The following is a 17,553-nucleotide window of genomic DNA, read 5'->3' on the forward strand; positions in this document are numbered from 1 at the left end:
TTATATTGCAAGTTAAGACTAAGGAAGCCCATATGTTGGTCAAAAGATAATACGTTATTTAATGACTAATTTAGTAAGGCTTAATCTCATTCCGCACCCTTCAAAAAAGTTAATAGTAATTTGTACCGTTTCACAATTCACGGTAAAATTTAAGATCTTTCATAAAAATTACTGACATCTTTTAACAACTTATAAGTTCTTTAACATTTTATAAAAGTTGTTTTCAGGAGCTTATAAGTTTAACTAAACAATCTCTTAGGTGAAATCTCTTTTGGCTTCTTCTATATGGTGGTGTTTGCAAAAACTTATTTAAAAGTATAAGTTATGGATTATGAATTAAGTTGATTTTAAGTGTTTATTTCTAAAAGTGAGAGTTTTTGCAAATTTAGTGGAGAAAAAACTTAAATAGAAAAATCAGGGGTCATGGGTGCTTAACAAATTACAACTTTAAATTGCTTATTTTAAGAGAAGCAAAAACAAAAAGTTCATTTTGCAAACACTTCAAATAAATTATGAGCAAAAAAAGCTGGTGTTTGCAAAAGCTTTTACAAATCGATTACAAGTTTTTTTTTGCTCATAATTTATTTGAAGTGTTTGCAAAATGAACTCTTATTTTTGCTTCTCTTAAAATAAGCAATTTGAAGCTGTAATTTGTTAAGCATCCATGACCCCTGATTTTTTTATTTAGGTTTATTTTCCACTAAATTTGCAAACACTCCCACTTTTAGAAATAAACACTTAAAATCAACTTATGTGGTGTTTGCAAAAGCTTTTCGAAATAGATTATGAGTTTTTTTTCTGCACATAATCTTTTGGGCTAAATACAGTTTGCACCCTTAAAGTATACGGCGGTAACACTTACCCCCTTAAACTTACAAATGTAACACTTACCCCATCATTAATGAATTTAAAGGTAAAACTTTGACTTTGAATGATGTGGTATTTTTTCTCCCCAAATTGTCCTTCTAACCATTATATAAATAATGAATATGTAATAATAAAAAATTCGGCAACTTTGCAAAAACTTAATTTTATTATTTCAATATTGTAAATTTGCTAATGAAAAAATTGAATTTTAGTTTCATTTTTGTATTACCTTGTGTTCATTTGTAGCTAATAAAAAAATAATAATTATTCGAATTTTAATTATGATTTTATAGCTTGTATAGTTATTTTATGCGTATATGACTCTAATGTAATCATCCCATTTTTTACTTTGAGAATCACAAAATGTATTCAAAATTTAATAAGAAATTACAATTTAAACGTCTAAATATTTTTTTATTGAAATTTATATTTAAGTAACTGAAATAAATTTCCAAATCAATAATTATTATAAAAAAAATTGGACGTTTAAGTCTTGAAAATAATTTTTTTCTTTCAAATGTTTAACGTATTTTATATATATTTTTAAGTAATTGAGATTTTTATTTATAGTAGGGTCTATAGTAATTAAAATGTGAAGTTAAACATAAATAAAAATATTTTTTTAATAATTATTATATTTTATAAAATTTAGTTTTTGAAATATTATTGAAAATATATTATTGTATATACATCAATATTATAGTTAGAAGGACAATTTGGGAAGAAAAAATGCCACATCATTCAAAGTCAAAGTTTTATCATTAAATCATTAATGAGGGGGGTAAGTGTTACATTTGTAACTTTAAGGGGGTAAGTGTTACCAACCCTATACTTTAAGGGTGCAAACTGTATTTAGCCCTAATCTTTTTAAGTGTTGGCAAAACATGCTATTGCTTTTGCTTCTCTTAAAATAAGTTGTTTTAAGCTATAATTTTACAAGCACTCATGTACTTTTTTTTCTTTTTCTATTTAAGTTAATTTTCCAGCTAATTTGTACACACCCCCAACTCTTAGAAACTATCACTTAATTCCAATTTAACTCATAATCACTAACTTCTACTTTTAAATAAACTTTTGCAAACACCACCTCACCTCACATATCACAATTCCAAACTTTTGCTTTTAAATAAGCTTTTGCAAACGCGATCTAAAAAAAGAATATTCTAATTATCTTACCAAACACGACACTAAATCGGGAAATGGAAATCGTGTACCTACCCACCCATTTATGTATATTTGTTAAACAGTTCAGCGGAACTTGTCGTCTTCAACTTCCCAATCTTCTGCACACAAAAAAAGGTTTGATTTCAATTTATTTTGTTTCCCTCCAGTTAACTTCATTTTTCATTTTCAAAGCTTCTTCTCTTCTCAATATTACTGTTTCTAGATTAGGTTTTTTTTTTTTTTCAAGTCAAATCTCCTTCCATCAATATCTATGCCGACATTTTACATTAATGGTGGCACGTGCTACACTTTTTTTTTTTTTTTTTTTAATTGCGATAAACTAATTCAGCTACACGCAACTCAATAATTCGCTGATTTTGCCACTACCTGTTGCAATTGCATCATCGGATTCGTTGATTTGGTAGTAATCGAGCTACCTTTGTTAGTGAATTGTGGAAGCAGAAACTTTGACCTGAAATTGTATAAAGGGGGAAAAAGAGTTGGTTTTTTTTTTTTTTTTTTTTTTTTTTTAAATTGTAACTTTGCTGAAGTTATGTGCTTTACTTATGTTAGTATTTTGGCCAATTCTATGCTTATTGTATAGCTACATGATATTTTACAGTTGGAGATGAGCTGGTGAAAAAAGTTTGAAGAAAATCACTTTGAAAGTTTGAAGGGATGATTCTTTCTGCACTTTTAACTTCGGTGGGAATAAACGTTGCCCTTTGTCTAGTCTTTTTCGTCTCGTATTCTATACTGAGAAATCGACCGAGCAATGCGGAACTTTATTTACCACGCTTGGTTGCTAATGGGAAACTTGAAGAGGAAGATGAAGTCGGAAGGGGAGGCTTACTGTCTTGTTTCCGGTGGGTGAAAAGAGCATGGCAGCCAACTGAAGACGAGCTTTTGTCAATTTCTGGATTGGATGCCGTTGTATTCATGCGTATTTTCGTCTTCGGGTTAGTGAAAAAATGGGAATTATTATAGGTTTTGCAATCTACATAACGTGTGAATTTTCATGTTTATAGCTGTTAATGTTTATAGCACAATAATTTGAAACATTTTGTTTGAATTGAGGATTAGCCAGCTCAACTTACTCGTTTTCTTTCTTGATTTGCAGACTGAGAGTATTTAGATTCGCAGTGATTGTTGGAATTTTCATTCTTCTTCCATTCAATTATATGGGGAATCAGCTAAATATTGACTTCACCGACCTTCCAAACAAGTCATTGGAAACATTCAGCATCTCGAATGTTGACGATGGGTCAAACAGGTTACTGATTTATTCTAATAAACTCAATTAGGATGAACTGTGGATGTATCTAATAGGCGAAAATGATATTCTCTGCATTTTTAAAGTCTGTATACCTTTCCATCTTTCTGAATATATTGAAAAACAAAATAAAATAAAATAAATCAATCCATCCAAGTAATTTTGCTTGGGAAGTTTTTTTTTTTTTTTTTTTTTTTTTTTTTTTTTTTTTTTTTTGTTGAGTTCTAGTTGAATTTTCTGTCTTTAGCTCTAAATTTGACATACTTCATTTTGTGTGCTCATAGGTTATGGATACACTTCTCTGCCATTTATATCTTCACAGCTGTTGTTTGCTATCTTCTTTACTATGTAAGTATTCTACAGCCCTTCGATTTTTCATGATTGTAGGTAGAAAAGTTAATGGATCCTAATTTATTCTTTTACGCTGCAGGAATATGACTATATCGCATCCAAACGGATTGCTTACTTCTATTCTTCGAAACCACGGCCAAGTCAATTCACTATTTTAGTTCGGAGTATTCCAGCCTCTCCTGACAGGAGCTTCAGTGAAAGTGTTGAAACCTTTTTCAGTGAATATTATCCATCTACCTATCTTTCACATGCTGTGGTTCGTCGGACAAACAAACTCAAGGGACTCATTGTGAGCAAATCTTGAATCTAACATATTAATTTACTGTATTGTTGAAGATTATATATTGATTTGTCTTTTATTTACAAAAACATATACTTCCTCCATTAATGGCAATTTTTTTAATTCTCTTTACACATCATTTGTTCGTTCAATTGCTCATTCTGTGTATGTACACTCATTAAGCTTCTGTATCTAATTGGAAACTATAGATAATTAATTGCGGATGTCCATATTGATTCTTTTATGTAGTATAACTCCTTTTGTTTAGCTTTATATTGCTTGGTTTCTGAGACGTGTCTGATGCTATTTCTAGAATGACGCAGACAAGGCTTACAAAAAACTTGTTCACTTGAAATCGAAAAAGGATTCTGAACAGAGTTCCAAACGAACTTGTTTTATGGGCCTTTTCAGAAAAAAAGTTGATCTCCTAGATCACTATGAAAAGAAACTGGAAGATATTGAAGGTAATGTAAGAACAGAACGAACTTCAGCTGTTGGAAAGGTAACAATCTCCGTCATTAATCATGGCTAGTTCATCTAAAGATGCAATAAATTGATTTTATTTTTTCGGGTTCTTATTGATTAAATCATTTTGGAACACGATAACAGTGTTTTTTTTCTGATTTCTTATTCACTGTCTGATGCTATGGCGTTCGATTTTTATTACAGGAAGTTCCGGCTGCTTTTGTATCTTTCAAGACTCGGCTTAGTGCTGCAGTAGCTGCACATCTTCAACAAGGAGTTAAACCAACCAAATGGCTTACTGAGCAAGCTCCTGATCCACAGGATGTTTATTGGCCCTTCTTTTCCGCCTCGTTCGTCAAGATATGGATTTGCAACATTGCTGTTATTTTCGCATGTATTTCCATAACTATTTTATTCCTCGTACCTGTTCTCTTAGTACAAGGTCTTACGCATTTGGACCAGTTAGAAATCTTGCTACCCTTTTTGACCGGCGTATTAAAAGTGTAAGTTACGAAAACGGTGGACACCTTATGCCATTTTCTTTTAACAGTATTAACAAATAGTCTTTCTTACATGCAATGCAGGAAAATTATCAGCCAAGTAATCACAGGATATCTTCCGAGTCTCATCCTTGACTCGTTTTTGTCTTTAGTGCCACCTGTCATGATTGTGCTTTCCTCCATACAAGGATACATCGCGCTTAGTCAGATCGAGAAAAGCGCGTGCATAAAAGTCCTGTGGTTCACTATATGGAACATATTCTTTGCAAATGTACTATCAGGAACAGCATTATACAGATTCGATGTCCTTTTCGAGCCCAAAAGAATCCCTGAGCTATTAGCTGTGGCTGTTCCTGCACAGGTATTTTAATTTCGACATTTTTAGTTTCTCATACTCTAATATTCTCGTAATTCCCATTTTTTCTTTTCTTTTTTCAGGCTTCGTTTTTCATTGCATATGTTGTAACTTCTGGATGGACCAAAACATTCTCTTCAGAGCTGTTTCGACTTAAGCGCCTAATTTGGAGACATTTCAAAGGAAATTTGTGCTGTAAATATGACCACGAAACCAAGGTCCCTTCAAATCCTTATCACAGTGAGATTCCGAGGATTCTGTTTTTCAGCCTTCTTGGAATAACATACTTCTTCCTCGCACCCCTAATTTTGCCTTTCCTCTTAATTTACTACTGCTTCGGGTATATCATCTACCGTAATCAGGTCAGCACTAATTCTTCTCATGCCTGTTCTTCCTTTTTTGAAATTATGTAGCTATATATATAGCTAACTAATTTTTAATTTTTTTTTTCTGGAACAGCTATTAAATGTTTACGAACCCAAGTTTGAAACGGGTGGAAAGTTTTGGCCTGTAGTGCACGACGCAACAATATTTTCGTTAATACTGATGCATATTATTGCAGTTGGGATATTCGGTCTGAAGAAAGTTCCGTTAGCTTCAAGCTTAACAGTTCCTCTTCCAATTCTCACTCTCATATTCAACAGTTACTGCCGGAGAAGATTCCTACCTAGCTTCAAAGGCTATCCAGCTGAGGTAAATTTAACATCAAAACAAGGCATAATTTATAATTTCTGATTTAGTATGGGATAATTTAATTATTTTCGAATATTACGATGCATGCAGTGCTTGATAAATAAGGATAGAGTCGATATAAGCGATCCGGGTATTTCTTCATTCTACCGTAAACTAGAGAGTGCGTATAAAGATCCGTCAATGAAACCAGTCAGATATTCTGAAGCCGGTGAAAGCAGCAGCAACAGCAGCAGCAGCACCTCTCCTCTTCTGCGTGGTGCCGATAATTATTAACTGATTGTCTGTCGGTTTTATATAATTGGTAACTTTTTAATTTGTTGTTACTATATATATTACTATTATAGTTTTGTGTAAGATTGAAAGTGTAACTGGGCAGAACCCGAAATCTGGAAAGGTATTTTAAAACTTTGGGTTTATGAAATTAGGTTACGTCGTCGTTTTCTCATCATTTCTACTGGCAATGGGTTCGAGTTGAAAAGGACGAAATGGTTAATAATAATAATGTGGAGTCCGATTCGATTTATTTCACGGACGTAAAATTCATGGGATGCAGTACCATACAGTGGCCAGGATACAGCCATTTTCAATTATTAATACAAGACTTTCTCCCCATGCTGCTATGCTTGTCATATCCCAGTCACTAAACCAATCGAGCCCACGCCAACATGGGTGATAAATACATGACGAGTTGGAGTTAACGACAATATTTTCGGAGAATATCGTATAAAAAAATTTAAAATTAAAAAATATTTTATTAAAAGTCGTCCTGCATTTATCATTTCAGGGAGCTGAAAGCTCAATCCATTAATCTTACAATTACGACCATAAATTCAATTTACGATCATAAATTCCCACCTACCACAAGAATTACCTCAAGAACAAAATAAAATAAATATAATTAACTAACTCGAAATACAAAACAAATTCTACAACAAAAGAAGAAAAAGAAAAAAAAAAAAAAAAGCAGCCGGAGAGGATTAGCATTTAGCAGCATCAAGCTACACAATTTCTTTTCGATTAATTATGAAAATTAACTATTTGAATTAATAAAAGGTCAAACAAATTCGTGACATGGAAAAGAAAAAGAAGAAAAAGAAAAAGCTACAGTGATGAAATGAGAAGTGAAATCTCGTTGCAGAAGCCACAGCTCCGAGCTGAGTAAACAAAATTATCGGCTTGGCCCGACATTCATCTCTAAGGAGGAGGAAGCCTTGGCTCTCAGCTGACAATAATTAATTAATTATATACAGCATTTAACTTCTTTCTTCCACGCTCTAATAATTATTATTAATAATTCAGAGTACACGAAGCTGAGCAAGGAATGCAGCACAAAGATCAAGAAACAGAAACTGTGGGCCCTGAACTCTCTGCAGATCAAGCAAATATTTGTCGTCGCGTGTTTTGTAAAGCTGAAAACAAAAATTCAACCAACAATCTTTTTTCAGCAAATATTGTATTATTAGAATTTTACAAATTTAAATTAATGCATATATCAGGATTGATTAATTAATTACCTGCACTTCAAACTTCACCACGTTTTGGGACCTAATAATGCCATCATTCTCGATAATAGCAGATTCATCTCCGAAATAATTTTTGTCGTGCATAGTATTCATGAGCATTCCTTCGTGCTGACCAGGACTGCCAGGTGTCCATCTGCATTTCATGTTGTAGTGCCCGATTTTTTTCCAGTAGACATTCAATTCTTGCAGAGCTTTGAGAACTTCCGTCATTATCTCACGAGGATGGGCTCGTGACTGTCACAAAAGCCAAAATGGAAATATTATCGTAAACGTGTACATACATTTAATTTATTTTGAACCCCAATTTTGCACACTGAATAATTCACTTTTTCATATATTGGTTTAAATTTCTTAAATTGATTGTACAATAAATGAAGACATTATTAATTTCCAAATATTTAAATGCGCATATTTAATTCAACCTCCGTAAATGGATCATTAAAGAGCAGCCAACTAACCTGGAGACCAAGAGCCCATTTCCTATCCACGGGAAACTGCCTTCCTCCATACTGTTGGTAGTCAACGACTCCAGGAAAACGTTGACCAACAGGAGATGATATTGCCTCACTTGGATTCATCCGATTATAACCAAAATCCTGTGGTTCAAAGAAACACTTAAGAGTGAAAGCTTGCTCTACGTTTATAATTTTTTTTTTAAATTCACAGATTTATTTGTTAAAAATGAAACAAAAAGCATACCACAGTCTCCTGAAACTCAGCTCCAAGGTAGCCATTCGAAACGCGAAATCGATTGTCTAGCAGCAGATAGTATGTAACAGTACCCTAAAAACAGTAACGAGATAAGAACATTTTCAATATAACTATAACATGAGTCACACGGTAACGAAATGTGTACCTCATTTTGAACCCTGTTCCGAAGAGAATCGACAAGGGCAGACCTGTCAAATCCCATCTTAAGCACTTCCTGAAGAATCTCTTCGTCGATCTGCACATGATAAAATTCTTGAACAATAAAAACGAGGTTTTACTTGCTCAAGGGCATGGAAGTTATGTCAAATATGAGCATCTAGATATTGCATGTCCAGGTTCGACGAACCTTTTTAGCTTGTTGGGTTGTATCTGGCGGTGGAACAGCTAAATAACGTGGCAGATGAGCTTGGAACCACGGGTGTGCACGGATTTCCGGAATAGTCATTCGCTTCATAGGATCAACTATAAGCATCCTCGGAATCAAATCTCTTGCTGAAGCAGATAAATGGCTGGGAAGTGTATAAATTCCACCCTAGAGATAAATTGAATCGAATAAGCTTAAGTAATTCCAAACTTGTAAAACATGGACATAAAAACATGAAATACGGCTGTACCTTGATCTTTTTAAACAGGTTTGGAATGTTTTCATCATCAAACGGAAGTGTCCCGCACAGAAGTGCATAGAGAATAACACCACAGCTCCATACATCCACTTCGGGCCCCGCGTATAGCTTACCAGATATAACCTACATAATTGAAAGTTTAAAAATCGACTCAGTTTCATTTCTTCTATCATCCTATGTACATATATAGCCCAAGAACACAGCTACTGAATTCAAAGACAACCTCTGGAGCGGCATAGTTGGGGCTTCCACAACTCGTCTTTAGAAAATGACCATCGCGCATGATATTACTCAAACCAAAATCCGCGATCTTCACTTTGTGCTTAGAATCCAAAAGCAAGTTCTCTGGTTTTAGATCTCTATGAACTACCATATTCCTGTGGCAGTACTCAACTCCAGATATTATCTGCAACCATCCGAAACAGCTTGAGAACTCCACACTAGAATAAAAAATAAAAAAAAATAATAAAAAAAAATACACTACCTGTTGAAAGAACACGCGCGCTTCCTCCTCCTGTAACCTACCTTTCTCAACTATATAATCAAACAACTCGCCGGATTTCACATATTCCATCACAACATATATGTCGGACTGCGTCTCCACAACCTCATACAGACGTATAATGTGGGGATGCATAAACAACCTCAAAATCTTAATCTCTCTTCTCACTGCAAGAAGCAACACATAAATTCAGCAAAGTCTACTAAGTACTAGCTAAGCTTGATCTATTTAACTTTGCGTTAACATGAACAAACGTGGCAATTTGTACTAATTTGCCTACGAGGACAATTAGATGCCATTGCATGAAGTCTCATTAAATGAAATAAAGCTATAACTAATGATACATTTGGGATCCCGGGTCTTTAACCAAGAAAAACTACGCAGGTCTAGCACAACTGACGAAACCAGGAGAGGTATTATATCATGAATTGTATGTACATCATGGATAATCGACAACACTATTAACAGAAAAATAATAATGTATTACAAGAGAAGGGAAATATACAATAGTTTCAGTTTTGGATTGTTGCATAATGCTATTTTGACTATAACACGAAAAGCATGAAATAATAAAGAACAGAAGAAAGACATTACTAAGTTATAGACTATATACTATGAGGCTTCAAGATTGGAAGTACATAAGGTAAATAAACATAAATTGCATATAGCTTTGACCAACCTTTCTCTTCCATATCCATATTCTTTATTTTCTTTCGGTTAAGGATCTTGACAGCAACTTTGTGCCCTGTCAATGTATGTTCAGCAATTTTCACTTTTCCAAATGAACCAATCCCAAGTGTCTTCCCAAGCTTGTAGTTTCTTAAGAACGAATCCACACTGCTGCCATCTTGGATCGATCCATCCATAATCCTAAATACATATGAAATTGAGATAATTAAAGCAGTGTTTACATAAAGAACTGTAAATTTGACTTTAAAGAATAAATCACCTCTCAAAATTATTAAACATCGGTATGTAAGTTAACATTGATATTATCAAATAATGAGCTTCAATAACAATTTTAAAAAACAGGCCGGATGTATTAATTTGATGCCCATCAGTTTGGCCTTTGCGGCTTATCGAAAAGAACCGACACAACATCCAGTAGATAGCGAAAAACCCATTCAGTAGCAAAAGCAAAGACAAGCTATAATAAATCAAATGTCATATTCGATATACTAAACGGTTTTTTTTTCTTTCTAAATCTCCTTACATGAACATTAGCAGTTCAAATTAAACAATACAAAGCAAGTGAAAACCAATCACGAACTAAAAATCATGTATGAACTAATTCATCAAAAGTACCCAAACCCCCCAACAAAAGAAATTACTGAACGCCATACCCTAAAGCCCAAATCTTTACAATCAACCCAGCAATTCCCCCACAATTACAAAATTAAACACCGTAAACGCGCAGCAGTTCTCCCCAATACAGATCTGTGGAATTCGTGGTCAATAAAATAAATATCAACATAAATAAACCCAATTATTTGCAATTAATCACAGAACCCAATCAATTTCAAAAGCAATGAATTCTCCATTTACACTCCCAACAAATGCCGAAATGGTAGATATACCTACACGGTGATAAAACGACGCCGCGCGGAAGCAAAATCCTGAAACTGCGAAGGTTTCTCGAAAAGGATAGAAGGCGAAAACGGGAAAAGAGAAAAAAAAATTAGACGAAAAAATAATTTTGCGAAGAGAATTGATTCAGTGTGGGTGACGTGTATGTGAGTCGATGGTCTCCTCCAATCCTGGTTGAGGAGATGATGACGCTCGATGCTAAGCACCGGAGCCTTTCTTTTTCCCCTTTTTGTTGTTTTTTATTATATTATTTATATATATATATATATATATAGATTGTATGTATATTTGCTGTAATAAGATTTCTTTTTTAAAAGGTTAAATTAATCATATATAGAATAATTAGTTGTTTTATTGGCTGTAATAAGGTTAAAAGAAATTTAATTAACTAATGATGGTGATTATTGAAAATTGAAATACACTTGCACGAATGGAAGTTTTACTCAAGTGGGGCGGGGCGTACTGTAATTAGGGTGAATCCATTAATTGAGATCACAATCGTAGGGCTGAGAATATTTGCTTGCTTTTTTTTTTAATTATTAATTATTTTTTTAATTGAGGGAATTCGCTTTCCTCATTTGCCATTATCGTAATTAGGGGTGTAAATGCGTTGAACTTGACTTTTTTGGCGAGCTCGAATCCATTTTGACGAATTCGAACTCCTTGAGTTTTTTTTTTTTACTCAAGCTCGAGCTTGTCAAGCTTGAACTCGTTTTTTTTCTTATTTTATCAATACTATTATTATAAATTATAATATCAAAAAATGACAGCATTTTTTAAATACTTGTGAATTTATTATTTACTTTTATATTAATTGTATTTAAAAATTAAAAAAAACTCACGGACAATCTCGCAAACTAAAGAACGACTAAAAATGAGTTCGGACGCAACTCATCAGAAAGCTCGAGTTCGACCTAAAAAAATTGAGTTCTAGCCGATTCACTGAGCTCACTAGTTTGCTCAACTGTATCTATACATTTATTTATTGACAAATAATAAAAAAAGGAAGAGTATCTTGCGGTTTTCTAACTTAATTTAAAAAAAAAAAAAAAAAAAAAAGAATATTACGGCTTCCTATATTATATGTAAATAAATGGTGATGCTGACTTGTACTTTAGACTTTGAGTTAAAAATTAATTATATTACTCAACATTTTATATGGTCACGCCGAAATGGAAGCGTAGCTAATTAAATTGCTAATTTAGTTTGAAACTTTCAATTAATGCTATTGATGTTCCAAGTTTGACTATATACAAATTAATGGAGTATAAATAAATTAAATGTATTTCACGCTGAATAAACAATTGAAATTTAAAACCAAGCTTTAACGCAATTTTATTTTTCTCACTGCATTTATTTGTAATTTCATAAAGTCTTTGTCAGTCAACGGGCCCAACAATTGGGCCACGTGGAAGAAAAAAGTATGGGCCAGGCTGTATTTATTGAACTTTTTGTACGTTTTCATTTAACCTTGGCCCAATAAACTTTGGACCGAAATCGAGTTAAAATATCCGAATTTTTATTTTTTAGTATAAATCATATATATTGATTGTAATGTGATTTTCGAGAAAATAATTATGAATTAATTTTTGAAATTAGAATCGGAATCACATACGTATTCCAACTACGAACTAACAAAATTCAGAAATCAATTTTTTTCAGAATTAAAAAATGAAATATAGTTAATTATGTGCATAAATTTGGGGAATTGCACATTAGTTGAGTAATTATTGAAGCAAGTTGCTTGTGATCACATGGCATAGTGTTGATTTATTATCAACATATGACATAAATGTGAGCCTTTTGAGGTTGTTGATTGTATCAATTTTTTTTGGGTTGGTTTAGCTGAGTTTACTTTAAACGATTGATAAATTTTTACACCTGATAAGTTTTTTTAATACTTTTAAAATTAATTTTTAAAGTGTATGAATAATAAGCTTATAAGATTTATCTTTCTTTTAAACAGCTTATTTTTTGAATTTTTTAGATTATTTTTTAAAGTCCACTAAACATTTAAAAAAGCATATAAACTCCTAAATATCTTATAAACTTTCTTTAACCAATAATAGACTCTAACTTAATAAAGGAGCGTTGACTCAAAAAGAAATTGACTTAGATACTAATAAGTATATTAAAATTAAATTAAATCAGTAAATTGATTATTATATTTTTTTTGCAGCTCCATTAATTAATATAACTTACCAAACTATAAATATTTATTTTCGTCCAGAAAAATCAAGAGAGTTGGTTATTTATTTATCTATTTATTTTCCCTTTGAAAAATTGTTTGTTATAATTTTTAGGGTAAACTACAATTACCCCCTTGAGGTAATATCTGGTAATAATAAGAAAAACAAAACATATAAGATGATGAAATAAAATACTCCTATTTATTATGATTGATGAATTTTATGTAGCTGAAAGAAAAAAGTACTTTTAGTGTAATAAAAAAGTTTATCGGCACCAACCAGCCATAATAAATTCATAGTGAGAGAAAAGTGGCGGAACAACAGGCCAATTAAACATTGTCTCTCTCTCTCTCTCTCTCTGTCTATCTCTCTTTCTTCTGTTATCTATTCTTTGTGTATTGCATCATCACACGCAGGCACTGAAAAAGATCGATGGCAAGAAAAAAAACAGGCGAAAAATAAAATTAAAAAAAAAAACATAAAAAGAAATTTATCTGTCGGTGTTGGAAAAAAAAAGGAAGAAAGAAAACGGGTCTGGTAATGAAAATCAGATCGGACCCACTTCTCCATCTCCCTCGAAAACCCTTTTTCTCCAGGTCCGTTTTTTCTCTGTTCATGTATTCACGCACAAACACGTGTGCGTGCGTGTGTGTGTGTGAATAGATGGGTATCTATGTTGTGCAATGTATTTGTTCTTAATTGAGATTGGGGATGGTGTGTGGTATTTAATTTTTTTTTATTTTGTTAATTAATATTATTAATAATTAATACGATCCCGTTGCATTTCCAAGCACTTTCCTGTGAGCATAATTTTTTTTTGAATGATTATTTTAAATTGGTTGTTCTTGAGGAGAATATGTCATATCAGCTGGTAAATTTACAGCCCCTTTTTTATTTGGAAGATATTTGATTTATTCTGTTTCTTGTCTGAAAATGGAGACGTGGGTTTTTCGGTTTAATTGTTTATTAAATTTATCATTCTGCTGGTTTCCTTTTTTAATTTACGATTTTTCGATTTTCCGATAAAGGTTGTGTATAGATTATAGATCATGTTTATTGTTTTATTTGATCGATAATTTCAATTGTTTCAAACAGGCCTTGTTGTAATAAATCGAGATGCCATATTTTATCGATTTTCATCGTATATCCGATTCTGCAGTATCGAGTTTTAGAAACTATAAGTAAAAATATTTTCACAATGGTGTTTGCAGAGATTTAGAGACTTGAGTAAAATTCTCACAATGGGTGCTTGTGTGTCGTCGGAAGCTGTATCGAGGAAGCCGTTAAAAAGGATTAAACTAAGTGGGAAGCGACGCGGCGGCTTCTCCAAGAAGCGCCACCTGGCGACAGTTTCGGATGGGAACATAATAAGGATTAGTGACGGCGGAGCTCGAGTTTCGGATTTTACAGTTAGCGAGTTCGTTCAGTCTACTACCACTTGCAGAAAAACCGAGGTTTCGAATTCAACGTTTCATGTCACGCAGTTGCAGTGGCACCATAACCAAGTCGATGCTAACGGTATATTCTATTCTATTATATTATATATAATCCTCTGTTAATGTACACGTTTCGATTCAAAATGGCTGAGGGTATTTTTGTAATTGCAGGAATTTGCCAAGAAGAAGCATGGTTCGACACACTCAGCATACTCGATTCTGATTCCGATGACGATTTTAGTAGTGTTCATGGAGGTAATAAGAGCGACGAGTCTTGTAACAAGAGGAAGAAAAACCTCGACCGGGCCCACGTGAGTTTTAATGGAGTGAAAGACGACAAAAACGATCACGAAGAAAAAGTCCCGCGCAATTTATTAAAGACCGTTTTACCCCGACTGGTTCCTTCCGTTAGTTTTAATGACAAGATCAACAATGGTGGCCCGCAACCTCAAAGAAAGAAATCGGCTGTTATTCGTCTCTCGTTCAAGAGGAAATCCATCGACGGTGAAGAAACAAATGAAATTAGTGAGTATCTTCTCTATAAATAGCTACACTGCATCAGATTTTAAATATTAATAAAAAAAATAAAAATCGGTTCAGGTACATCGAAAAAGTATCTTTATCGACCACGAGCTGGATTAATGATTCCGTGTTGTACCGACGAGAAGATAACTCCCGGGACTTGGTCTGAAATCGAGCCCTCGACTTTTAAGCTACGTGGAGACAACTTCTTTAAGTATGGTTTCTTCTTTATTTTTTTTTTACAATTTTTTTTTTGTATAAAAAATCTCGTATTTAACGGTTAATTACTGCAGAGATAAAAAGAAATCCCCTGCACCAAATGTATCTCCGTACGTTCCGTTCGGCGTAGATTTATTTGCATCCCAAAGAAAGATTAGCCACATTGCACAGCATCTCGACCTACCTTCTATAAAAGCAAACGGTGAATTGCCATCGCTGCTAATTGTTAATATTCAGGTAAATTTCAACGTTGTTCATATATCGTGATTATTTATTTATTTAATTGTAATATAAATATATTTGTCTTATGACAGCTGCCCACATACCCAGCGCCCATGTTTCTTGGCGATGGTGATGGAGAGGGTTTGAGCCTCGTAATTTATTTCAGACTTTCCGAGAGTTTCGAGAAAGACGTATCTTCCCAGTTTAAGGACAGTATTAAGGTAACTTTTTTATTTTAACTTAATTGTGGAAAAAAAAATTAAAAAATTAGCGACGAATCGTGAATGATTCAAGTGTGACGCAGAGACTGATCGAGGATGATATGGAAAAGATTAAAGGGTTTGCTAAAGATTCAATTGTCCCGTTTAGAGAGAGGCTGAAAATTATGGTTGGGGTAGTTAATCCAGAAAACCTCGTCTCGAGTTCTACCGAAAGAAAACTTCTCAACGCCTACAATGAAAGACCGGTTCTTTCCCGCCCCCAGCACGAGTTTTATCAGGTAATTTCTTTAATATAATAATATTTGCTAAAATTTATTTTGTTTTTCGATTTGAACGAGCTGTTTATTTTGTTACTAGTAAATATTTGATTTACTAAAATGATATTGTTTACTAGTGAACCATTTTTCACTTTTATTTCCACTAAAATGATATTGAGTCGGGTTTTTTTTTTTTTTTTTTTTTTTTTTTTTGTACAGGGGCCAAATTACTTCGAGATCGACCTCGATATTCACCGCTTCAGCTACATAGCAAGAAAGGGACTCGAAGCATTTCGAGAGCGTTTGGGAACCGGAATACTCGATCTTGGATTAACAATCCAGGTGTGCATATACACACACACACACACACACACACACACACACACACACACACACACACACACACACACATATATTGGTGTTCTAATTTCGACTTTTGACTGGCGATGAATTGAAGTATTGATTTAATAAATTACAGGCACAGAAACCAGAAGAACTACCAGAGAAGCTACTCTGCTGTGTGAGATTGAACAAGATTGATTTTGTTAACCATGGTCAAATACCGACTATTGTTAGGCTTGACGAAGAATGATTTGCCGTTGTCTAGGGTGGGGCCCACGAAATGTGACGCTGTTTATGAAGTAGGAGATTCAGTAAAATTTATATATGTTGGTGAATAACAACTTGATCACCATTGATTTAATATTAACAATATATATATATATGCCCTCTGATCTGTATGTATTATAAAGATGTATGTAGTAGCTTTCTCAAACTTTTGTGGGAATGTAAATTTGTTTTAACTGATTCTTAATGTTTGCTGTAATGAGATTTCGTAATAAGAAGTTGCTATGTTGAGATTTATTTATGTAATAATAATAAAGTAGGACTTATCTATAATGGAGTAATTCGATTTAATTTTCTGCTATAATTTAAAATATCGAGTACTGGAATGTTAAATGTCGTTACAATTTTACTGATACCGTTTTGACTTCAAATTGTGACCATTTCGGAGTCCAAATTTAACAGAAAGTCGAAACACATTGTATATCGGCTACAATTTCGATGTTTTAAATTTTTTTTTCCAGCGTAACTCATTCATTCATAATTCTCTCGTTCGAGATGAAATCTAGCTGACTGAAAAATGGTCGAAATCACATTTGAAATCGTAACAATAGTAGTAAATTCGAAACGACATTTAGCATCTTCCTATGGGGTGTAATTCACAAAAAGGGACTTGTGTGCAATTAATGTAAACGATTTAGTGGAGTTGAGGGATACATATGTCAATAAGTAAGAAGAGAAGGGTATAATAGGGTAAGAAGATTTAGGGCTAAACCCTAAATTGCGCTGTATAAAAAGGAAATCAGTAGAGACGAGGAAGAAGCAAAATCAGCGCCGTAGGCCGAGCGCATTCCCCATGAAAGAAGGGGGCGCGTGGTATTCCACGGGAGAGGTTTTAATCGTGGCGCACTTTAGTGTGATTGGCGCACATTAATATTTATATTGGGGTTTCCATGGCCGCTTTGCTGCTTCAGTTATGCAGCTAACAGCGATATGAATTGCCCTATATTTCTTCTTTCCATCCTTTTC

At 33.5% G+C, this 17,553-nt stretch overlaps 3 protein-coding genes across 5 annotated transcripts; 2 read left to right on the forward strand and 1 right to left on the reverse strand.

The window, feature by feature from the left end:
- The first annotated feature begins 2,032 nt into the window (after positions 1-2,032).
- HYP1 (hyperosmolality-gated Ca2+ permeable channel 2.3) lies at positions 2,033-6,396 on the forward strand. 2 transcript variants are annotated; one of them, XM_088821512.1, is made up of 11 exons: positions 2,033-2,166; positions 2,654-2,990; positions 3,152-3,304; positions 3,589-3,652; positions 3,735-3,944; positions 4,249-4,437; positions 4,605-4,903; positions 4,985-5,261; positions 5,339-5,617; positions 5,715-5,948; positions 6,039-6,396. In XM_088821512.1, the coding sequence occupies exons 2-11, from the start codon at positions 2,710-2,712 to the stop codon at positions 6,219-6,221; spliced, it is 2,169 nt and encodes a 722-aa protein (XP_088677638.1). In that variant the 5' UTR covers positions 2,033-2,166; positions 2,654-2,709; the 3' UTR covers positions 6,222-6,396. The 2 variants fall into 2 exon arrangements, with proteins under 2 accessions (XP_088677638.1, XP_012851207.2); XM_012995753.2 differs by having other exon boundaries at positions 2,145-2,530.
- Positions 6,397-6,925: 529 nt separating this feature from the next.
- On the reverse strand, positions 6,926-11,155 carry LOC105970934 (SNF1-related protein kinase catalytic subunit alpha KIN10). 2 transcript variants are annotated; one of them, XM_088821514.1, is made up of 12 exons: positions 10,889-11,128; positions 10,651-10,744; positions 9,987-10,177; positions 9,290-9,474; positions 9,029-9,211; positions 8,797-8,928; positions 8,529-8,714; positions 8,328-8,417; positions 8,171-8,254; positions 7,930-8,067; positions 7,463-7,705; positions 6,926-7,357 (listed from the first exon to the last, which is right to left on the reverse strand). In XM_088821514.1, exons 3-12 carry the CDS (start codon positions 10,171-10,173, stop codon positions 7,244-7,246), a joined length of 1,542 nt encoding a protein of 513 aa, XP_088677640.1. In that variant the 5' UTR covers positions 10,174-10,177; positions 10,651-10,744; positions 10,889-11,128; the 3' UTR covers positions 6,926-7,243. The 2 variants fall into 2 exon arrangements, with proteins under 2 accessions (XP_088677640.1, XP_012851218.2); XM_012995764.2 differs by lacking the exon at positions 10,651-10,744 and having other exon boundaries at positions 10,889-11,155.
- A 2,131-nt stretch (positions 11,156-13,286) lies between these two features.
- On the forward strand, positions 13,287-16,824 carry LOC105974585 (uncharacterized). The gene is made up of 9 exons (XM_088821515.1): positions 13,287-13,679; positions 14,295-14,601; positions 14,691-15,044; positions 15,120-15,255; positions 15,335-15,497; positions 15,575-15,703; positions 15,787-15,981; positions 16,180-16,302; positions 16,439-16,824. Exons 2-9 carry the CDS (start codon positions 14,325-14,327, stop codon positions 16,550-16,552), a joined length of 1,491 nt encoding a protein of 496 aa, XP_088677641.1. The 5' UTR covers positions 13,287-13,679; positions 14,295-14,324; the 3' UTR covers positions 16,553-16,824.
- Positions 16,825-17,553: the final 729 nt, after the last annotated feature.

The sequence above is a fragment of the Erythranthe guttata genome, chromosome 8, assembly GCF_056151865.1.
Source record: "Erythranthe guttata isolate IM_541 chromosome 8, IM_541, whole genome shotgun sequence".
In the NCBI taxonomy this organism is placed as follows: domain Eukaryota; kingdom Viridiplantae; phylum Streptophyta; class Magnoliopsida; order Lamiales; family Phrymaceae; genus Erythranthe; species Erythranthe guttata.

Coding starts and splice junctions, on each gene's coding strand:
- HYP1 (XM_088821512.1), top strand. CDS start 2,710: ATGATTCTTTCTGCACTTTTAACTTCGGTGGGAATAAACGTTGCCCTT. Junction 2,991..3,151: donor ATGCGTATTTTCGTCTTCGG/GTTAGTGAAAAA, acceptor CTTGATTTGCAG/ACTGAGAGTATTTAGATTCG. Junction 5,618..5,714: donor ATATCATCTACCGTAATCAG/GTCAGCACTAAT, acceptor TTTCTGGAACAG/CTATTAAATGTTTACGAACC.
- LOC105970934 (XM_012995764.2), bottom strand. CDS start 10,173: ATGGATGGATCGATCCAAGATGGCAGCAGTGTGGATTCGTTCTTAAGA. Junction 8,929..9,028: donor CCAACTATGCCGCTCCAGAG/GTTGTCTTTGAA, acceptor TCAATTATGTAG/GTTATATCTGGTAAGCTATA. Junction 8,068..8,170: donor CTGAGTTTCAGGAGACTGTG/GTATGCTTTTTG, acceptor TTTGAACCACAG/GATTTTGGTTATAATCGGAT.
- LOC105974585 (XM_088821515.1), top strand. CDS start 14,325: ATGGGTGCTTGTGTGTCGTCGGAAGCTGTATCGAGGAAGCCGTTAAAA. Junction 15,498..15,574: donor TGCTAATTGTTAATATTCAG/GTAAATTTCAAC, acceptor GTCTTATGACAG/CTGCCCACATACCCAGCGCC. Junction 15,704..15,786: donor AGTTTAAGGACAGTATTAAG/GTAACTTTTTTA, acceptor AGTGTGACGCAG/AGACTGATCGAGGATGATAT.